Here is a 19947-nt window from a genome sequence, read left to right on the forward strand (position 1 = left end):
AAATCCACACTCAACTCCGAGTATATTTCACTGGTGACAAAGGCGGTATCCCGCTGAGCTGACTGCCACACAGAGCACCACAACACCGCCACCTGCCACACTGCTGCCTTGCACCATGTATTCATGCTTCAGCTCCGGGACCCAAGGAACTCAGAATGGCAACCAAAAGCAACTTCTCGCCGTTCAACCCAGCATCCGGAGACTGGGAAGCGTACGCCTCCCATTTCACCTTGCTCCTAGAAGCCAAAGGGGTCACCAATGAAGAAGACGCCAAGAAGAGAGCAATATTCTTCAGTGTCTGCGGAGAGGAGACGTTCGAAATTGCCCAGGCTCTCCTTGCGCCTGAAGACGTCGCTACTGTTCCTTACAAAACAATAATGGAACGGCTGAAGGGGCACTTCTCACCACAGCCCTTGGTGGTGGCCCGTACAGGGATTGACAGAGAGATAGAGCCCTCGGTGGTAGCTCTTCGAAATGCCTTCTACGCAAAGCGGCAAGCCCCTGGGGAAACCATAACTGGGTTTGTGACCTCCCTCCATCAAGCTGCCCAGTTCTGCAACTTCTCAGAGTTGGAGAACATGCTTCGTGACCGCCTTGTCGGTGGCCTGAAGGATGAGAAGCTGCAACGACGCCTCTACGCCAAGAAGGACCTAACGTTCCAGGTTGCGCTGGAGGAGGCCCTGGCAACGGAAGCTGCCGAGAGGTCGACGCAAGAGACACGGCCAAGCCTGCCATCCCGGCTGAGGGTCCACCACAAAGACCTTGCCAAAGACTCAGGATCCGACAGGGAGGAGGTGCACCGAGTACAGCGGCGCACTCAAGCAGCGCAAAGACCACAGCTGCCTCGACGAGAAGGAGTGAACTGCACAAGCTGTGGGGAGAGTCACGAGAGGAAGACCTGCCGTTTCCGCAACGCAGAGTGCAGGCAGTGCAGAAAATTGGGACACATTGCCCGGGTGTGTCAGGCTCAGCCCACCCGACGCCAGGCATTAGATGACCAATCCAAGAACCCCAGGCCCCGGGGCCCAACACACCAAGGCAACTCGACAGAGATAACAGACTGCCAGGTATACCAATTGCCCCACCCAACATAGAGAAAATTTATGTAGAGATACAGATAGAGGGGGGCCCGTGCTGCATGGAGCTTGACACAGGTTAACTCTGTCCATAATCTCGGCAAGGACCTTAAGGAAACTATGCCCTAGTGGGGGTCCCAAACTCAGGCCGTTCCCATTCACCCTCCGGGACCTCCAGAAATGTGAGGTTCCCACAATGGGGGTGGGGACCTTCAGGGCAGACGCGGCAACTGGACTTGCTTGTGGTCAAGGGGCCCTACGTTAGCTTACTGGGATTGGTTTGGACCACTGGGGCTAGCCGTCACCGGGGTGAACCACACTAGCTTACAAGTGGATGTGGACGCCATATGCAAGGAATTTCCGGGAGTTTTTGATGGGAAATTGGGACAGTATACGGCCCCCCCATTGCCCTACAGCTTGACCCCACAGTATGACCTGTGAGGCTCAAGGCCTGCCAGGTCCCATTCGCCCTGAAACCCCGTATAGACGAGGAATTGGACCAGCTCGTGGAGCAAGGAGTGCTGGAGCCTGTGCCTAATGCTCCCTGGAAAACCCCAATCGTCACACCCATCAAGTCTAATGGCTTGGTCCGCATCTGTGCAGACTACAAATGTACCATAAACAAGGCCCTCACGGCCCACGCATACCCAGTGCCAGTGATCAGCCATGTCCTCACCACCGTGGCTGGGTCAAATTTCTTTGGCAAACTGGACTTGGCCCAAGCCTATCAACAGCTGCCTGTGGATGAGGCCACAGCAGAGGCACAGACAATTGTGACACACAGAGGAGCGTTCAAGGTAAAGCGGCTGCAATTCGGTGTCAGCGTGGCACCAGGCATATTCCAGAATCTAATGGACTCTCTCCTTAAAGGGATTCCAGGCGTCACCCCCTTCTTCGATGATGTGTTGATTGCCGGGCCCACGCCAGAGGAGTTTGAGGACTGCCTCCGCACCGTTCTGCACCGTTTCCAGACGGTGGGTCTCAAGATGAAGCAAGAAAAGTATCTACTAGGAGTGCCTCGGGCGGACTTTCTGGGATTTATGGTGGACGCAGAAGGGGTCCACCCGACTTGGGACAAGGTACGGGCCATTTGTGACGCCCCAGTGCCCAAAGGCAAGACTGAACTTCAGGCCTTCTTGGGACTACTGAACTTTTACCATTCCTTCCTTCCCCACAAGGCGGTGGTAGCGGAGCCCCTACACAGACTCCTGGACAAGCGGGCCCCTTGGGTGTGGGGCCAGCACCAGGAGGCCGCATTCCAGGCAGTCAAGGACTTGCTCGTCTCAAACTCGGTCTTGGCACACTTCGGCGAGAGGCTGCCAGTGGTACTAGCATGCGACGTCTCGCCCTACAGAATCGGCGCTGTCTGATTGGTCCTAGAACAATAGGATCCAGAATGCAGCAGTCTGATTGGTCCGCAGGAGCCACCCAATCCAACTCCAGGTGGAAGTGAATCCGCAACCTGATTGGCCTACAGGAGAATCCCGGAATTAGCCAATCACGTGGGACCCATTGTGTAAATGATGTATATAAAGCAGACATTTTGGGGGGAACTTTCATTCCTCACTACTATGAGCTGAATAAAGAGCATGAAATCCACACTCGACTCCGAGTATATTTCAGGCTGGGTTCCAGTATATACATTTTACCTGGAGTGAGCCTCACTGGAACTAATGGCTCTTACTAGTAGAAATGTATAGGCTTTCACTGTGACTCTCCAGCGTACCACCTAAGTGTAGTTGAAGGGATAGTAGATTTTAAATCAAACGGATTTTCTGGTCAGTATTGGTTGTTTGATTTACAAACACTGGAAATGTTAATGTGATACATTCAGTTGCTTGGAAGAAGCTTTATTCAGTTCACAGTTGTATTTAGAATAAGGAGTGGCAGGCACTGTCACTTGTGAAAAGGATAGTTGTTTTATGCTGAGCTATGGAAAGTGCCTTTCCTACACCCCGCAGCATAAATTTGCTATAAAGAAAGCCAGCTCATATACTGAGCTGATTACTTGACACTGAGCACTGAGGTTAGACAACACTTCTTTTTTTAAAAAAAGTTCCCTTATATACCTCATTGTGTGTTCATACCTTCTCATGTGAGTTATTTATTATGTTGGCTTAACAAGATTAATGCAAATCTATAGCACTTTTTTCTTCTTTACATTGTTCTACTTGTGTCTCTAAAAGGGTATGAATTGACAACCTATTACAAAATCAGTGGACCAGCTGCCTTCTGGTTCAGAATGATTAATATGCTCGTCTCCCATATTGCTGGGATAGTTGGGATATAAGCACTCAGGAGTGTTTGGTGGTGAATAGAATTTATTTTATATTTAATTTTTTATTGTGCAAGGTGATCCTTTGGATATATTTTTTACTCAGTAGTGGTAGTCCCATACGCTAAATGAGGCCTGCGCCCTAGTAAGTATATTTAGGATTGTAGCCTTAACCTCTCCTACCTTGTAAGCACCATTTACCTTTAGGGATACTCCATTTATTACACTGTGTCTAAAATTAATATTTTATTGTGTACTATTTGTACATGGTTATAAGTATACAAAGGTATACGTTATATATTCATGTATATGCTGCCTTACAGAGTTGCATAGGCAAAATTGACAAATTTCTGCCCACTAGGCAATTATAGTCCACAACAGTGGGGGAAACTACAGAGGGAGGAAAAGACAAAGATAGAGTAGGAAGAATGTGGGCAAGTGCCATTGCACTTACTTCATTCAAAAGGAATTTAAAGAATCCTGTAGTCTGTCAAGGGAAAATCTTCAATAATATATTCCAGGAGCCTCCCAAGCTTCTCCCTGTGGTTCTCAATGTATTACAATTGCCAATGAAATACAGTATCATTGGGTCAAAGGGTTTAGGTGGAGATCCACAAGGCTCTATTTTATCTCCTATGCTTTTAAAAATCTTTTCAGGGTTTTCCAAACTTGAGTTCCAGCTGTTTTTGGACTACAGTTCCCAACATCTCTGCTCACTGATCCTGCTAGTTAGGGATGATGGGAGTTGTAGTCTAACAACAGCTGGAGACTCAAGTTTGGGAAACCCTGATCTAAGTTAAACGAATGAGAATCATTGAGGGGGATGTGGGCTCAGGTACCACCATCTAGCTTTACGTTACCTCTCATCTAATTAAGGTGAGCCAGTAGATATTCTAAACCAGTAGTTAAACTTAATAATGGACTGAATGAGGAACAATAAACTGAAACCTTGAGAGTCCCATGGACTGCAAGAAGATCAAACGCATCCATTCTGAAGGAAATCAGCCCTGAGTGCTCACTGGAAGGACAGATCGTGAAGCTGAGGCTCCAGTACTTTGGCCACCTCATGAGAAGAGAAGACTCCCTGGAGAAGACACTGATGCTGGGAAAGATGGAGGGCACAAGGAGAAGGGGGCGACAGAGGACGAGATGGTTGGATAGTGTTTTCGAGGTTACCAGCATGAGTGTGACCAAACTGCGGGAGGTAGTGGAGGACAGAGGTGCCTGGCGTGCTCTGGTCCATGGGGTCACGAAGAGTCGGACACGACTAAACGACTAAACAACAACAAAACTGAAACCTAATCCAGCTAAGGCAGAAATACTGCTTATGAGCAGTTCATTTGTCCAGTTAAGTGGCCCAAATAGGTTTTGAATGAAGCCTCACCCCACCCGCCCACAAAAGGAGCAGATAGATAATTTGGAGGTGCTACTAGATCAGGGGTCAGCAAACTTTTTCAGCAGGGGGCCAGTCCGCTGTCCCTCAGACCTTGTGGGAGGCCGGACTATATTTGGGGGGGGGATGAATGAATTCCTATGCCCCACAAATAACCCAGAGATGCATTTTAAATAAAAGGACACATCCTACTCATGTAAAAACATGCTGGTTTCTGGACCGTCTGTGGGCTGGATTTAGAAGGTGATTGGGCCGGATCCGGCCCCCGGGCCTTAGTTTGCCTACCCATGTACTAGATTCATAGGTGGCCTCTGTGGCATAGAACATCTTTTATAAAACAACCACATCCATATCTGAACACAGCTAACTTTGAAACAATTATCCAAGTTTTGGTAACCTAATTAGATTATTGTGGTGGCTGCCTTTGAAACTGGTCCACAAACTACACTTGGCCCAAATAAAGCAGAAAGATCAGGAGCATAGTCTGGTTAAACCACAGAGGCTAGGACTTGCCGATCAGAAAGTCGGCAGCCGCGACGGGGTGAACTCCCGTTGCTCGGTCCTGGCTCCTGCCAACCTAGCAGTTCAAAAGCACGTCAAAGTGCAAGTAGATAAATAGGTACTGCTCTGGCACGAAGGTAAACGGCGTTTCCGTGTGCTGCTCTGGTTCGCCAGAAGCGGCATAGTCATGCTGGCCACATGCTGTACGCCGGCTCCCTCGGCCAATAAAGCGAGATGAGCACCGCAACCCCAGAGTCGGTCATGACTGGACCTAATGGTCAGGCGTCTCTTTACCTTTACCTTATAGAAATAAAAGAGAATTGACCTTGTAGTACCAGATACACTTTTATACCAGTATGCAAACCACTACTGGATGGTACAACTTTTAAGGCTATAAATTTATATTCAGACTTTTGGCCAGTGTACATGGTTAATCCAAGGTGCCCTGTTCAAATCATTCATCCATCAGACCCATAGTTCTAAAATTTCAATCCCTCCTTAGTAGATTTCTGATGCAAGCAAAGCAATACAGTGTAATATAGTAACACACAGGTGAAAAAATACCATTTGTTTACAATCATTCTGCACAGCTTGGGTTATTGTTCTGCAGAGAAATAACTGGTCACATGAAATTGACTACTGTTAACCACCAGCTGCTACAATCACATTAAGATACTTTTAAAATGCATTAAATACTTTCACAATATTATTTTTCCATAGAAACAATTTATGCTTTTACCACCAGAATGATCAAATATAATAGGAAATTATGCAGAACAGAAGGTCTGCTCATAAAATCACCCAAAAGGATAGGTGCACTCTTGTCTATTTTAACACATTAAGGTTGCAGACTTAAGTACATTTATCTAGCATCAAGCCATATTAAAACATGTAAGGCTTCCTTAGAGTACACAGGTATAAGACTTATGATGTAAATTTGATCGCCCAGTTCTAGTCATGTTTACTTCGAAGCAATCCCGTTTATTTCAGTAAGACAGACTGCTGCATGTATGCCCTTACTAGGAAATAGGTCTCATTCGGTTATGTGGGACTTGCTTTCAATAACATATGTAAAAGGTCTGATTCTATTTGTGTGCTCGCTTCTTTGCAAAAATTGGAAAGCAGAAAACCTATTCACACTTACCTTTTCTGTCCTACTCCGGTTGAATTCAATGGAACAATGTTGGCTTGATGTCATGTTGGTGACAAGACAACCTTCTTGAATGTTGCCCTGAATACCTATATGCACTATGCCTGCATATAAGCTTTCGGTATTTTATTTGCACTTTCCATATGTATTTGTATTTTCACTTACCATTCTACTGGACAGCAACTCTTGCCTTGGTCCTCCCTCTTTGATGCCCAAGTGAGCATACTGACAGCTGCACAACACAACTCCCGGGGGCGGGGTTGGACCCTGGCATACAGAGAGATAAGGATGATACAGAGCTGTGTCTTGTGCAAATTCAGTTTTACGCACTTCACTGGGGAAAAAAACCACAAAGGAGTGGGCATCCAGGAAAAAAACCATTGGCAATCCCACCTACCATTGCACTCACATTGGGAGGGAATTGGGAGGTGCAGGGAGAGTGTTCAGCGGCCTTGAAAGAGTGTGTGTGGCCTTGGAAAAGGTGCAGGGAGAGTGTTTTTGACTATGTGCAATTTTGACTTTTTGCGCTATTCCTGGAACATAACCCCCACATACGTTGAGAGTCAACTGTACTGCTAACTTTCGGAAAACATCAAGACAGTGTACAATATAATACAAGAAAAAAGAAAACATGGTGCACTATAAAAACAATACAAAAGAATAATTGAAAGGACTGACTAATCAAGAATGTTTAAACAGCTATATAAGTGTGTCAGCATAAAAAGTTCTTCAAGAGATGCCTGAAAGTCAAATGTGAGGATGCCTGCCAAATCTCTGTTGGAAGCGTATTCCACTGCATGGGACCAATGACCCTAAATGCCAAACTTTTAGAATTGGTCATTTGGATCTTTATAACACAGGGGACCACCAACAGTGCTTCTTTGGATTATTGAGTTGGGATCTAAGGACTCAGGTGATTCTTAACATATCCTGGAACCAAGTCTTAAACCCAGCTTGGTAGCATATGGGAAACTAGTATATATATTTTAGCAAAGGTTTATATGGTGCTGGCTATCTGTCCCCATTAGCAGTCTAACTGTTCCATCTTGGAGGTTATCCATCAGGCCCGAGGTCCAACCCACATAGACTGCTTTGCATACACTACAGTGGCCAGATTCTCTCATTACCAAATGAAGCTGGTAAAAGGCACTCAACCACAAGAGGCTCCTTTGTCAAAAAAAATACAAAAATATATCCAGACAAAAATATACTCTTAAGCTATGTACCTGATCCATTACAGGGGAAATTTATTATATGCTAAAGGCATGCAGCCTAATGTTTAGGATGTCACTATACTGTGTTAAGGGATGCGGGTGGCGCTGTGGTCTAAACCACAGAGCCTGCTGATCAGAAGGTTGGCGGTTCGAATCCCCGTGACGGGGTGAGCTCCCGTTGCTTGGTCCCAGCTCCTGCCAACCTAGCAGTTCAAAAGTATGTCAAAGTGCAAGTAGGTAAATAGGTACTGCTCTGGCAGGAAGGTAAACGGAGTTTCCGTGCACTGCTCTGGTTCACTTAGTCATGCTGGCCACATGACCCGGAAGCTGTACGCCGGCTCCCTCGGCCAGTAAAGCGAGATGAACGCCACAACCCCAGAGTTGTCCACAACTGGACCTAACGGTCAGGGGTCCCTTTACCTTTATACTGTGTTAAAATTCCTTAGGCTACAGCAGACTGCCAAATATTATTGTGCTTATAAAAACCGCCAGGAGCATCTACCTTTGGTCACAGTTAATACTGTTTAGCAACAATAAATACAAACCGAAAATAAAATAGCCATACATCACAGAAAGCCTCCTGAAGTAAAACAATTGCAAGTTACATCCATGCAGACTACACCAGCTATGTAGCCCCAGCCCCCATCAGCAGTACTGTAAATATATTGTAATGGGAGCAATGCACAGCAATATCAGTTAAAACGTCTCCTGGGTGTAGATAGGTAATATTGTGCCCCTGGCAGAACCATCCAGATTGCGCCCCCTAGCCACGGACAAATTAGCTCTTCTTTCTGCCTCTCCTCCAACCCCAACCCCCCACTCTACCCATTCAATTCACCCTCTGATTAAAAGCATTTATTATGAGGCAATAACCAATATTTATATTTAGGGACATATTTTTAAGCCGATTTTGCGCCCCTCAATCGCCAGCCCTGGCGGGGGCCCACCTCACCACCCCCTAGCTACGGCCCTGCCTGGGTGACAGCCCGTCTCTTGAATGTACTGTGCGTATTTTTAAGTAATTAGTGCATATGAGAACATGTCTCAATGGTGGATCTGTGTGTCATACAAGAATTACTACCGCTAGGAAATCCCCAGAGGGTTAACTGAGTTAGTGTTACAGCAGAACAACGAAGAATATTGTTTGCTACCGTGCCAGGTTTTGTTGTGATATAAGCTTTTGCCGACCCGAGTCGACGAATCATGAATCTTCATGGCACTGCCTACCCCATCCCTCCGTGACCCCCTCTCTGGCCGTGCTTCAAATGATCGGAATCTGTTGCATCCTTTTGAAAAGGGGAGGGATTCTTAAATGCAGGCTCCCGCTCTCTACGAATGTGTGCCGGAAGAAGCGGGCTGGGGTGGATAAGCGAACCGGGAGCATTTCAAACGAACCACAAGCTGACGTTAAACCAGCTCAGTCCCTCTGACTGATGTGGAAAAAACCGGTTTAAATGCCACAGCTATCACTGTTTCCTGGGCGACGGTGTGACCGCCTCGTCAGCAGCCTAACCCATCCCCTTTTGAACCCAGGGAAGGACACGCTCGCCGGCTGCCCTAGTTCCCTCCCCCGCCCGTAAAGACTACAACTCCCGTCATGCTCTCTCTCTCGTCGCGTCGCCTCCTACCTTTTTCCTTTCCTCCGCACCCGCCTCGCCGGCGGCTCGTGCGCATGCGCCTTGGGAGCAGCGTCCGGGGCAGGCAAGCAGTCTCTCCCTAATGTAAGATGGTGGCCGGTCTGGCAGCGGAGCGCGCAGAGCCTGGAGATTACCCGTCTCTCACATAAAGGTCGTCGGAGGAGCCGCCCGGACCCCTTCCCCGCTGCTACAGAAGCCGAGCGAGCGAGCGGGAGGAAGGGAGCGCGAGAGGGTATCGCCGCCCCCGCCGCCAGACAGCCGGTCGCCGTGGAGCAGGGACGACGAGGCGGCGGGTGAGTGAGCAGCCGGGGCTCGGGGAGCGCTAGCCGGGGCTGCCTAGCTACGAGAGAGCGGAGGCTTCGCGGGGAGCCTGCAGGCCTCGGCCATCCCTCATGCGCCTGCTCCAGACCCTGGGCCGGCGCCGGGGCTCCCTGTGGCCGGAGGGGCGGGAAGGCGGGCTGGGGCCAGCCAGGGCGGCTCCTGCCCCTGCGGCGGCGAGGGCCGGCTCGCCTCCCTCAGGAGCGCAAGGGTGGTCCGAAGGGTTGCCGGCGCCTGGCCGCTCGCGCCGGGGACCAGCTGGATGGAGAGGGGGCTCCGAGCGAGGCGGAGGCCACGCTGTGGCTGCTCAGGGCGGGGGCTGGGGAGTCAAGAGAGGCGGAGGGCTCTCGGGCAGCGCCTCCTTCGCATCCCCATCCCCACCCCTCCGCCGCTTCTCGCGTGTGCGTGTTCAGGAGGGACCTATCGCTCATAGGTTTTGGGTCTGATAAGGTGCTGAGCAGGAGGAGGTTTCTCCTCCTTCCTTCCATCCACAGTATTGAAAGAGGTGGTGGTTGGTGGGGAGGGGAGTATCCAGGCTCTCCAGCAGCAGCACGTGTGTTTGGTAGTGGGTGGCAGTTAAGTGTCCCCTCTTGCCCTATTGTGATGGGCATTTCGAATTTCCCTAGATTTTTAAAATTTTCCTCTTACGTTCCCGTACGGCTTTCCCGTTATACAGAAGTCAGTTCCTCATGCCTTCAGTTTTGTGGGATGCTCCGATTAAGTAAGGTTAAAGGCCTTTCACCGCTTTCTCTTCCATGGTCTGCATTTCCTTTCTTCGTTCAAAGTGAGGTTATGGTTCCTTCATGTATCTCTCCCCGCCACTCCACACATACTTTTTTATTTGGGTAGTAATTCCTGACAGATTTCTATACCCTGTGTACTAAAGGTAAACATGTTTCTCAGGAGGAAAATCTATGCTAGTGTAGGACATATATTGTATGTAATGTAAGCCTAGGAAGTAATGCAGTCAGGAGCTGGGGTCTAGAAATTGGCATGTAATTGGCTTCCTATACCTTTCACTACTTAAGGGCTTAAGAGTTCTGCTTGTGACTTCTAATAAATTGGTTTAGGTTGAGGTGGTGGTGATGTACATGCTGTAATACTGTCTGTGTTTACCTTTTTTTTAAAAAAAAAAATCCAGATCATATTAGCTACTGCCTTTGTGGCCGTAGGCATGTTAGCATGGTGATAGTAATAATAAGAGCAAATGATTATTGACTGACTTTTTATTCCTTGAAATTATAACTATAAAAGAAGTTACGGAACAAATTATTAAATATGTCTGGTGTACTTGTTCATTGTGGTTCAACAAATTCACACAGTCCCCATAAAACTTGTAGTTTTAGGAAATCGTTTGTTCAAGTAACTTCATACAGTGGTGCCTCAGGTTACATACGCTTCAGGTTACATACGCTTCAGGTTACAGACTCCGCTAACCCAGAAATTGTGCTTCAGGATGAGAACAGAAATCGTGCTCCAGCGGTGCGGCAGCAGCAGGAGGCCCCATTAGCTAAAGTGGTGCTTCAGGTTAAGAACAGTTTCAGGTTAAGAACAGACCTCCGGAACGAATTAAGTACTTAACCCGAGGTACCACTGTATATGGTTTGATAGTCAAACACATTATACCAGGTTTAAATCATTCTGAAGTTCTTAGTTTCTAATCCCCCAAACAGAAGTAACACATGCTTCCGTTTAGATATGTTTGACAGTTAGACATATATCTGAAGAAGTATCTGAAGAAGTGTGCATGCACACGAAAGCTCATACCAAGAACTAACTTAGTTGGTCTTTAAGGTGCTACTGGAAGGAAAAAAAATTTTAGTTAGACATATGTAACTATTTTTATTTGTATACCAACTTTCTTGACTTGCCAAAAAAATGAAAGTTTCTTCTAAGAGAGAATTGTCACTGTATGGTACAGGGGCCACAACGACCGGAACAAGGCATTTATAACTGCATATTTTCATTATTATTCTTGGCTTCTTTAAGAGAAAGTATTGCACACTAAAAGGTATCGGATCACGTTGTTTAAGTTGGCATCTTTGAGCCATATGTCTTGGGAGAGCCTAATCAATTCATACTGGACTAATTTGTTAGAAGAATAAATACACACAACTTCTGCATTTCTCATCAGTCATAATTGTGAAATAACCAATGTATCCTTTAGGTCATCACTGACTTCTTAGAAAGTTGCATAACGTGAGACTTCTCTTGAAGCATATGCCTCCTAAAAATGTAATTCGAAGAATGTATGCAGAGCATCACAATACAAGTTACATCCAAAATATACTACATAAAGATTTTGTATGCCCCATCCAGAATTACTTCTGACGCAGGTGCTGTAATGTATAAACAGTAGAACTGCACAGTGTGAACAAGTCTGAGTTACTATCCATAGTTACTGCAGAAGGTAATCAAATTCAGTTGTAGGGTGATGTTTTATTGACCATTTTCATTCCATTTGCAAATATGTAATGTCCTGCTGGAATGAAGCAATTGTTTATATGGAAAAATAAAAGAATATCTTAATTATTAAATCTTTTCAGAATGTATATATGCTCTTCAACTCATGCGTCTTTCCCATAAACTCACACTTGAATGTTTCTTCAGGTAGAAAAGGCAAATGGCCAGCCCTATTACTTTTTCTGGGTTTTCTTTTTTCATAGAATCATAGTATTGTAGAGTTGGAAGGGACCATGAGGATCATCTAGTCCAACCCCTCGCAATGCAGGAATCTGTTGCCCAACGCGGCGTTCAAATCCACAACCCTGAGATTAAGAGTCTCGTGCTCTTCTGGCCGAGCTACACCCCCTTTTTCCAGTACACCACGGCGGGGGCGATGCTTGAATTCTAAGTGGGCTGTAGACCTGAGCACTTATATAAATAATATGTGGAATTTATCCCTTTTGATTGATGGGAAGATTGAGGCATAAAGTTGGGATTTGGAGAAGTCATCAAGTATTTCTCTTTTAGGATGGTATGGGAAAAAGAAGGTGCTATAGGGAAAGTGAATGCTTTCCTGCCAAGAGAAGGGGCATTTTGAAGAGTGATGTCACCATGAAACCTATTTGCCATAGAATTAGTGCATAAGGTGCATTGGTTATTCATTCATTTGCAGGTATAGGAATAATGTAGGTGCCTCGTTCTGTGAAAGGGAAAAGCAGTACTTCTCTAGGTAATCTGAACTAATTTGCAGTAAAATACATAGACATAAAACTATGACTCAAGTACATATCTTGAATTGTTGACTAACATGATTGAAATGGTTTAATATAATTAATTAGGAGGAACTGCCCAGCTGCTTGCTTAGAAAAACCAATTTTGCTAAAATCTCTCATGTACATGAGAGGTTGATGATATAATGCGCTACAGTACTTGATACATTCAGCTGCTGAACAACTTAGCTAGAGCCCTAGTTCATAAGCTTTGCTTCAGACTATTTGTAGTGTTCATTAATGGTGGTTTCTTCAGAATGTGGTTGCAGCTTTGAAGTACTAAAAGTAATTAGTTTTGAAAAGATAATAATAAGAAGAAGAAGAAGAAGAAGAAGAAGAAGAAGAAGAAGATGAAGAAGATGATGATGATACTGCATCTAACAGCTCAAAAAATGTTAGGAGTGGGCAGTTGTTATCCAGGTGCTTAGTCTAGGCACCAGAAGCTTCTGATAAGAGACAGTAGTGTAGGCCTGCTATCAGGCCAGCTACTAGCTCACCTATGTGGATTATTCTATACATGGGCAAATAACTCTGTTAACCCTCTTGTCTCCAGTTTGTATGACACAGTTTGTAACACACTCAAATATGAAAAGCAACTGGATTTTGAGCAGAGTTTTTGACAATATTCAGCTGCTTATTGTCATTTGCCTATTTCATGGCATATTAGTGAGAGTCAGGGATTAAGATAGCAGAAGGATGCCAAAATATGGTGTTGTCCACATACTGCATGTTTGCATTAACAAATCTTTTGCCTTTTTCTTGGCTTCAATTATAGTGAGCTATGAACAGAGCCAATATTGCTGACCCTTTAATCCTTGCATGACTCAAAACATAGCCCCTCTCAATTATTAGTTGCCAATTTGACTTCAGAATTTTCAGGTTGAGAATATTCCATCCTTGAAATACTGTAGTGTTAATCTGATAAAGCAAAGTTGTCACACGAATCATTGTACATTTAATTTAAACTTTATTTCTGCCCTGTTGGAAGTAATTGTTTGGCTTCTACAAGGGATTTTTCACATTCTTGAAGGGTTATTATTCTGTGGTAGAGCACATGGTTTACCTACAGAACACCCCAGGTTAAATCTTAACGTCTCCAGTTAGAAGGCTTTTAAATTTAGGGTTGGGAATGACCTCTGCTTGAGCCCTTGGGAGAGGTACTGCCAGTTAAGATGGACAATACTGGGGCTACATAGGCCAGTGGTCTGACTTGGTGTAAGGCAGCCATGTCTTCATCTGACTCATTGACCTCTTTAATTCATGATACCACCCTGGTTTAATTACAAGCTTTGATATGACATAGTAAGGAAGAATGATGTGCATTTTATCGATACAATATTTCAACATGTTTAGTATTTGCTGCTGTCCAAGCACATAGGGTGGCATGTACAGGTGCAGAAAAGGGCAGCAATGGCTACTAGCTGTGATGACTGTATATTACAGTGTCAGAAGCAGTATGCATCTGAATACTTGGGGACTCTGAGTGGGAAAGTGCTATTGTGCTTATGTCCTGCTTGTGGGATTCCCATAGATACCTGGTTGGCCGCCGTGGGAACAGACTCCTGGACTAGATAAACGTTTGGTACAATTCAGCAGTGCTCTTCTTAACATTTTAAGTACAAGTAGCTATGTTTACATGTAGGCTTAAATATATTTATATTATATTTTTGGTCAAGATGGAAGTCTCCTTCCTGAAGTCTGGAGAGAGTTGCAGGGAAGTCAACAGCATTGCAAATACAGTACAGTGGTACCTCGGGTTAAGTACTTAATTCGTTCCAGAGGTCCGTTCTTAACCTGAAACTGTTCTTAATCTGAAGCACCATTTTAGCTAATGGGGCCTCCTGCGGCTGCTGCGCCACCGGAGCACAATTTCTGTTCTCATCCTGAAGCAAAGTTCTTAACCCGAGGTACTATTTCTGGGTTAGCAGAGTCTGTAACCTGAAGTGTCTGTAACTCGAGGTACCACTGTATTTAAGATCAGTTTTAAAAGAAATGTTATGAGGAATGTGGGGCTAATGCATTTTAATCATAGGAATAGCATTTCTTATGCAAGGTGGAAGCTGTAAATTGTAAATTTGCTCCTGTTGTAATGAAGCTTGACTATTAAAAAAAAAGATGCAGGTGTATTAACTTAGGCATATTGTTATGAACATGAATTGTATTTGAATTTTCAACAGGCCAATATTATTTAATTTTTATATATATTCACAGTGAGGGAACAAGAAACCAACCTGTGCAAGTGGCTAATCAGACAGGAAGTACTCAGTGGAGCTTCCTTCCAGCTCTGGTTTCATTGTAGTAAAACAGTCTGAACTGTGCTTAAGACACCAGTTTAGTTTATCCCAGCAGAATTCTTAAATGTCAAGCCTAAACTTCAAATCTTTTGAGTTTCTTGGAGGAAAATTGTGGTTTTGTTGTACCCTGTCCATGGTGCTGCAGTGAAGGTGACTTTCTATATTAGTGAGCAGGTGTTCCAAACCAATGTGGTCTCCATTTTGTTTGTTGAATTATTGGATCAACAACTATTGAACCAATATTTATTATGCTCTTTGGAGTATACCTGTGAGTGATGGATTGTAATAAGTAAATTAAGAAGCCTTCATGAAGGATGATGTAATTCCAATGAGAACATTACCTACATGATTCCTGTTCAACAGTTGGCTTGCTAAGCCATGGCAGTTAGCTTTCAAATAATTTATTGTATGTGTAGATTGCAGGGATGCGGGTGGCGCTGTGGTCTAAACCACAGAGCCTAGGGCTTGCCAATCAGAAGGTCGACGGTTTGAATCCCTGCGACGGGGTGAGATCACCTTGTTTGGTCCCAGCTCCTGCCCACCTAGCAGTTTGAAATTATGCAGTGCAAGTACATAAATAGGTCCCGCTCCAGCTGGAAGGTAAACGGTGTTTCTGTGCACTGCTCTGCTTCGCCAGAAGTGGCTTAGTCATGCTGGCCACATGACCTGGAAGCTGCCTGCGGACAAACGCTGGCTCCTCGGCCTATAGAGCAAGATGAGCACGCAACCCCAGAGTCATCTACGACTGGACCTAACGGTCAGGGGTACCTTTACCTTTACCTAGATTGCAGGTGTGTAGTTGTGTTAACCTTTCATAAAGTTCTTGAGAAAACTTGCTAGTTATTTGTGCTCTGCAGGAGTCGCCTAGAAAAATGTCCAGTTGACAACCTCGGTGTACTTCGAATGCCACACACCTGCCATTGTATGGTGGCGTATTAATTCCTGATTTGACATTAACTTTTTTGAAGCTGTAGATTTAGCTTGTGCCAGAATGTATGTTTAATAGTACTGTGTTTATAAACCACATTTATTCCAGTGCACTTCAGATACTTTACAATGTAAGGTACATACTTAAACAATAATCAGAGTTATACAAAAGACAAAACGGTAAAACAGCAAAATTGTCTCAGGCAGTGTTCGAAACTCTCATTGTTCTAGGTGCATTTTGCGACAGGTATTTTCACTAGTGTGAGCCGTTTCTGAGTTCTGGGCATAGTACTGCACCTAAGACTTCAGATTTAAACTGCAGAGTGGAAAGGAATACCTTTTTCTGCCTCCGTGCCTCCAGCTACTCTCCGAAGACTGGAGAAGAGACCCTCTTAAGACTATTAGGGGGGTGGGCAGGGGAAGGACTAGACCATGTGAAAAATGGATGTAATATTTTAGCTGCAGTTCAGGCATTGGAACAGCCATGCCATCTTGATGAATTGGGCCTGGTTGGCCTCCCCTATGTCTTGTTATTTTTCCTGAAAGTCAGGTGGTTCACCCTCCCTGAAGGAGCGTCTCCACCCCCATCGTTCTGCCCGGACGCTGAGGTCCAGCGCCGAGGGCCTTCTGGCGGTTCCCTCATTGTGAGAAGCAAAGCTACAGGGAACCAGGCAGAGGGCCTTCTCGGTAGTGGCGCCCGCCCTGTGGAACGCCCTCCCATCAGATGTCAAAGCGATAAATAACTACCTGACATTCAGAAGACATCTTAAGGCAGCCCTGTTCAGGGAAGTTTTTAATCTGTGATATTTTAGTGTATTTTTGGTTTCTATGGAAGACGCCCAGAGTCGCTGGGGAAACCCAGCCAGATGGGCGGGGTACAAATAATAAAATAATAATTATTATTATTATTATTATTATTATTATTATTATTATCCCGGTGACACTTTGTCACCTGACTAGTGATAGAGGTCAGTTTACCTCTTGTCACCTGTGCATTTCCAAGCAACATACAAGAGTGCATTATATAATGTTCTATTAAGATATGCATGCAGGCAGCCCCCGATTTGCGCAGGGGTTGCATTCCTGGTCATTGCACGCTTGCCCCTGTTCCACCCTTTTAGTGACATCTCTTATGACATTTGCAGGTCCAGTGTATACCTTTCATATGCTTAAGGTTGGAAATTTAGGTTAGGTTTGAAATAAATCAGTATTATATACCAACTTGTCCCCCTGAAATTTGCTTTTTATCTGCTATGCAGATGCTAAGCTTGCACAAACAAAGAGTTTATCAGTTTCATTACATTTGTCTTCCCACCCCCTGTTAGGCTTCAGACAGCAAGATAATGTGCATATGAAGGAACAATGACAGTGTAAAACTCTGAGCTATGGGTTAGGGACTTGGGAGAAACTCTCAAGCAACTGTATCATAAGGTGGCTGTGAGGACAGGGTAATTGGTGGGAAATCATACTATTCCATTAGTCTTCAGTTTCCAACTCTAGTTTCTTGCTTCTTTCCCCCCTCTGTCTCTTTTGTTCATACGCTGTCTTGTTCCCTGAAGTTTTGGCTAATTTAAAATGTACTGTACCATAAGGTGCTTAAGCATATCTTTTTGTAAGTTGGTAAATGGTAAAGAAAGTAAAGAATCAACATTGTGCTAAACTGTTTTATGGAATCTTAGAACAGTATTTACACATAAAACATTATCATTCCAAAACAGAAGTAATTCCAGTTTCTAATGAGAGATCTTGCTTTCTGTTCATGTGCATGGGTCTATCATTGTACCAGTGGAGAGAATGTGATCAAGGTTTTCTCTTTGGTGAATCATGAGGATAACCCTCCAGTACTCATTAGCCATCTTTGCAGTTATATTACACTGGCTTATTGTGATCTTATAATAAGAATTTAGTTCTTTGTTCCTCTTAAGAATCAATGATAATGGTTTTTTCTCTGCCTTCTACAAGTACATGATATGTATCATATGCTAGAATAATGAACTTGTGAAAAGAAAGGGTACTAATGTCACTACAAATGCTTTACCTAATGTGTGAAAATGGGCTTTATTTTAAGGAAATGTTGTGAACTAACTCATATCTCCTGATGGAGTCTATTCACTGTTTGGGCTAAGAGTTAAATGGTAGGACTCTTCTGTTGTGAAGTGGAACAGATTCCCGCAAGAGGTGGTGGACTCTCATTCCTTGGCAGTTTTAAGCAGAGGTTGGATGGCCATCTGTCATGTATGATTTAATTGAGATTCCTGCATTGCAGTGGGTTGGATTACATGACCCTCAGGGTCCCTTCCAACTCTACGATTTTATGATTCCATGAATCACATGTTTGCATAGGCTGTTCTTGAATTGTCTGTTGTCCACTGATTTTATGGCAAGCAATATGAAAACTTTATGAAGCATTCTTTTCATTCCCCAGAAAAGCTAACATCTGAGTAACTAATAAAAAGAAGTTCCTTCATAATATTCTATATCAAGAAAGCCCTTCCGCTAACTATATCAAGAAAGAGAAGCTGCTTGTAAACTTATTTCAGATCAAGATATAACTGCTGAATGCAAAGAAAAGTAATTGTACAAGCTCTGATTCTTTTCCAGAACTTAAACTTTAAAGATATGTTTCAAGTTTATATAATCTTACTTATTATCCTTGTAGCATTTTCAGAAACAATAATACCAGCTTCTATTTTGGTGATGTGTTGGACTAATCTAGACTGGATTTGAAAACTCCTGATAGAAAACTTGTCTGGGTTTACTGGTTTGTCTGCACACTTGTATAAAGCTGTTCACACCAATATGTCATTCAGTAGCTGCGTATACACAGATGGCTGCAAGTCACCTGTAAAAAGAAAATATTTGGTAGATACTCAGCTGCTTCTACTTGAAGGTGGTACCCTGATGAGAAACTGTATCTTGAAACTTGATGAAAGAACAACATAAATATATTTACTATTCCAATGCTGTGCCGCTCATGATATTGTTTTTCCACAGCAGTTGTGATTAAATTTGAGCACATGCCCAGCAGTGGTATGTTTTGGTTTCACATAAGGAGAACTAACCTGTTGGCATGAGAAACATCTTCAAAAAACGTTCTTGTGTTACGTGTATCCCCAAGTGGTAATTATAGAGTAAGCTAGGGCTGCCGTATGTCCAGAATTTCCCAGACATTGCCAGGATTCGACCCTCGTAAAAAGCTCAACAATTTTATTTTCACTTTTTGAAATATGACAGCTCTAGGGTAAGCAATCAGGGTTTCACTGAGGTTAGGTAAAGACCTTGTTGCATGTATAAATCAACCATTAAGCTCTCTATCTCTCTCACTGGTGTATGGCAAAGGATAAAGTTTCTGAACTTAGAACTGCTTTGCTTCTCTTCATTTTAAAGGGCAGTAACTTGCATATTAATTTGGGGAGGGGTTGCTCTTATTTTTATTATGTATTTTGTGTTTTAATATTGTGATTTATGTTGTGAACTGCCCTGATACCTGCAGGTATAGGGTGCTATACTAATTTTAATAATAACAAGAACAATAAAAATAGTAATAATTCTCCCTCCCAAAAATATACTTTTACTAAAGCATATATTTCATGATTCATAAATTCCAAAAGACAGTTGACTTGGTCGGGTCAATCTGGGGGCTTGTTCACATGTCCGCTTGTCCCATTCCTTGAAAGCAGGGGTCCAAAAGGTTTTCTGCTTGTCCTGTGCTTTCTAGGCATGGGTCTGAGTGGTTTTACATTTGTTCCACATCTTTTCCTGGCAAAACCGGCTCTTTTACCACTGAATCGGAGCAAATGTTAATCTGCTGAAAAGCGTTTGCTCCGATTCAGCAGTAAAGAGCATTTTTCTTTTTCTTCAGAGAAATGTGGCAGGGCAAGCAGATGTGTGGACAAGCCTTTAATTCTCCCCAGCATATTTCGCTATGCAGTATTGGCCTGAAATGG

At 44.2% G+C, this 19947-nt stretch overlaps 2 protein-coding genes across 8 annotated transcripts in view; both read left to right on the forward strand.

Moving 5' to 3' along the window:
- The first annotated feature begins 84 nt into the window (after positions 1-84).
- LOC128422612 (uncharacterized) lies at positions 85-2657 on the forward strand. The gene is made up of 2 exons (XM_053406806.1): positions 85-1067; positions 1947-2657. Exons 1-2 carry the CDS (start codon positions 156-158, stop codon positions 1983-1985), a joined length of 951 nt encoding a protein of 316 aa, XP_053262781.1. The 5' UTR covers positions 85-155; the 3' UTR covers positions 1986-2657.
- Positions 2658-9287: 6630 nt separating this feature from the next.
- Positions 9288-19947, forward strand: part of CNOT4 (CCR4-NOT transcription complex subunit 4) — a 53803-nt gene continuing 43143 nt past the window's right edge. For 4 of the 7 annotated variants that reach the window (XM_053404576.1, XM_053404577.1, XM_053404573.1 and 1 more), the window contains exon 1: positions 9289-9539. The gene's annotated coding sequence lies outside the window, so the exon portion shown is untranslated. Of the gene's footprint in view, positions 9540-19947 lie in introns of all 7 variants that reach the window. The other 3 variants (XM_053404572.1, XM_053404574.1, XM_053404575.1) reach the window with 1 other exon arrangement.

The sequence above is a fragment of the Podarcis raffonei genome, chromosome 10 (assembly GCF_027172205.1).
Source record: "Podarcis raffonei isolate rPodRaf1 chromosome 10, rPodRaf1.pri, whole genome shotgun sequence".
Lineage (NCBI taxonomy): Eukaryota > Metazoa > Chordata > Lepidosauria > Squamata > Lacertidae > Podarcis > Podarcis raffonei.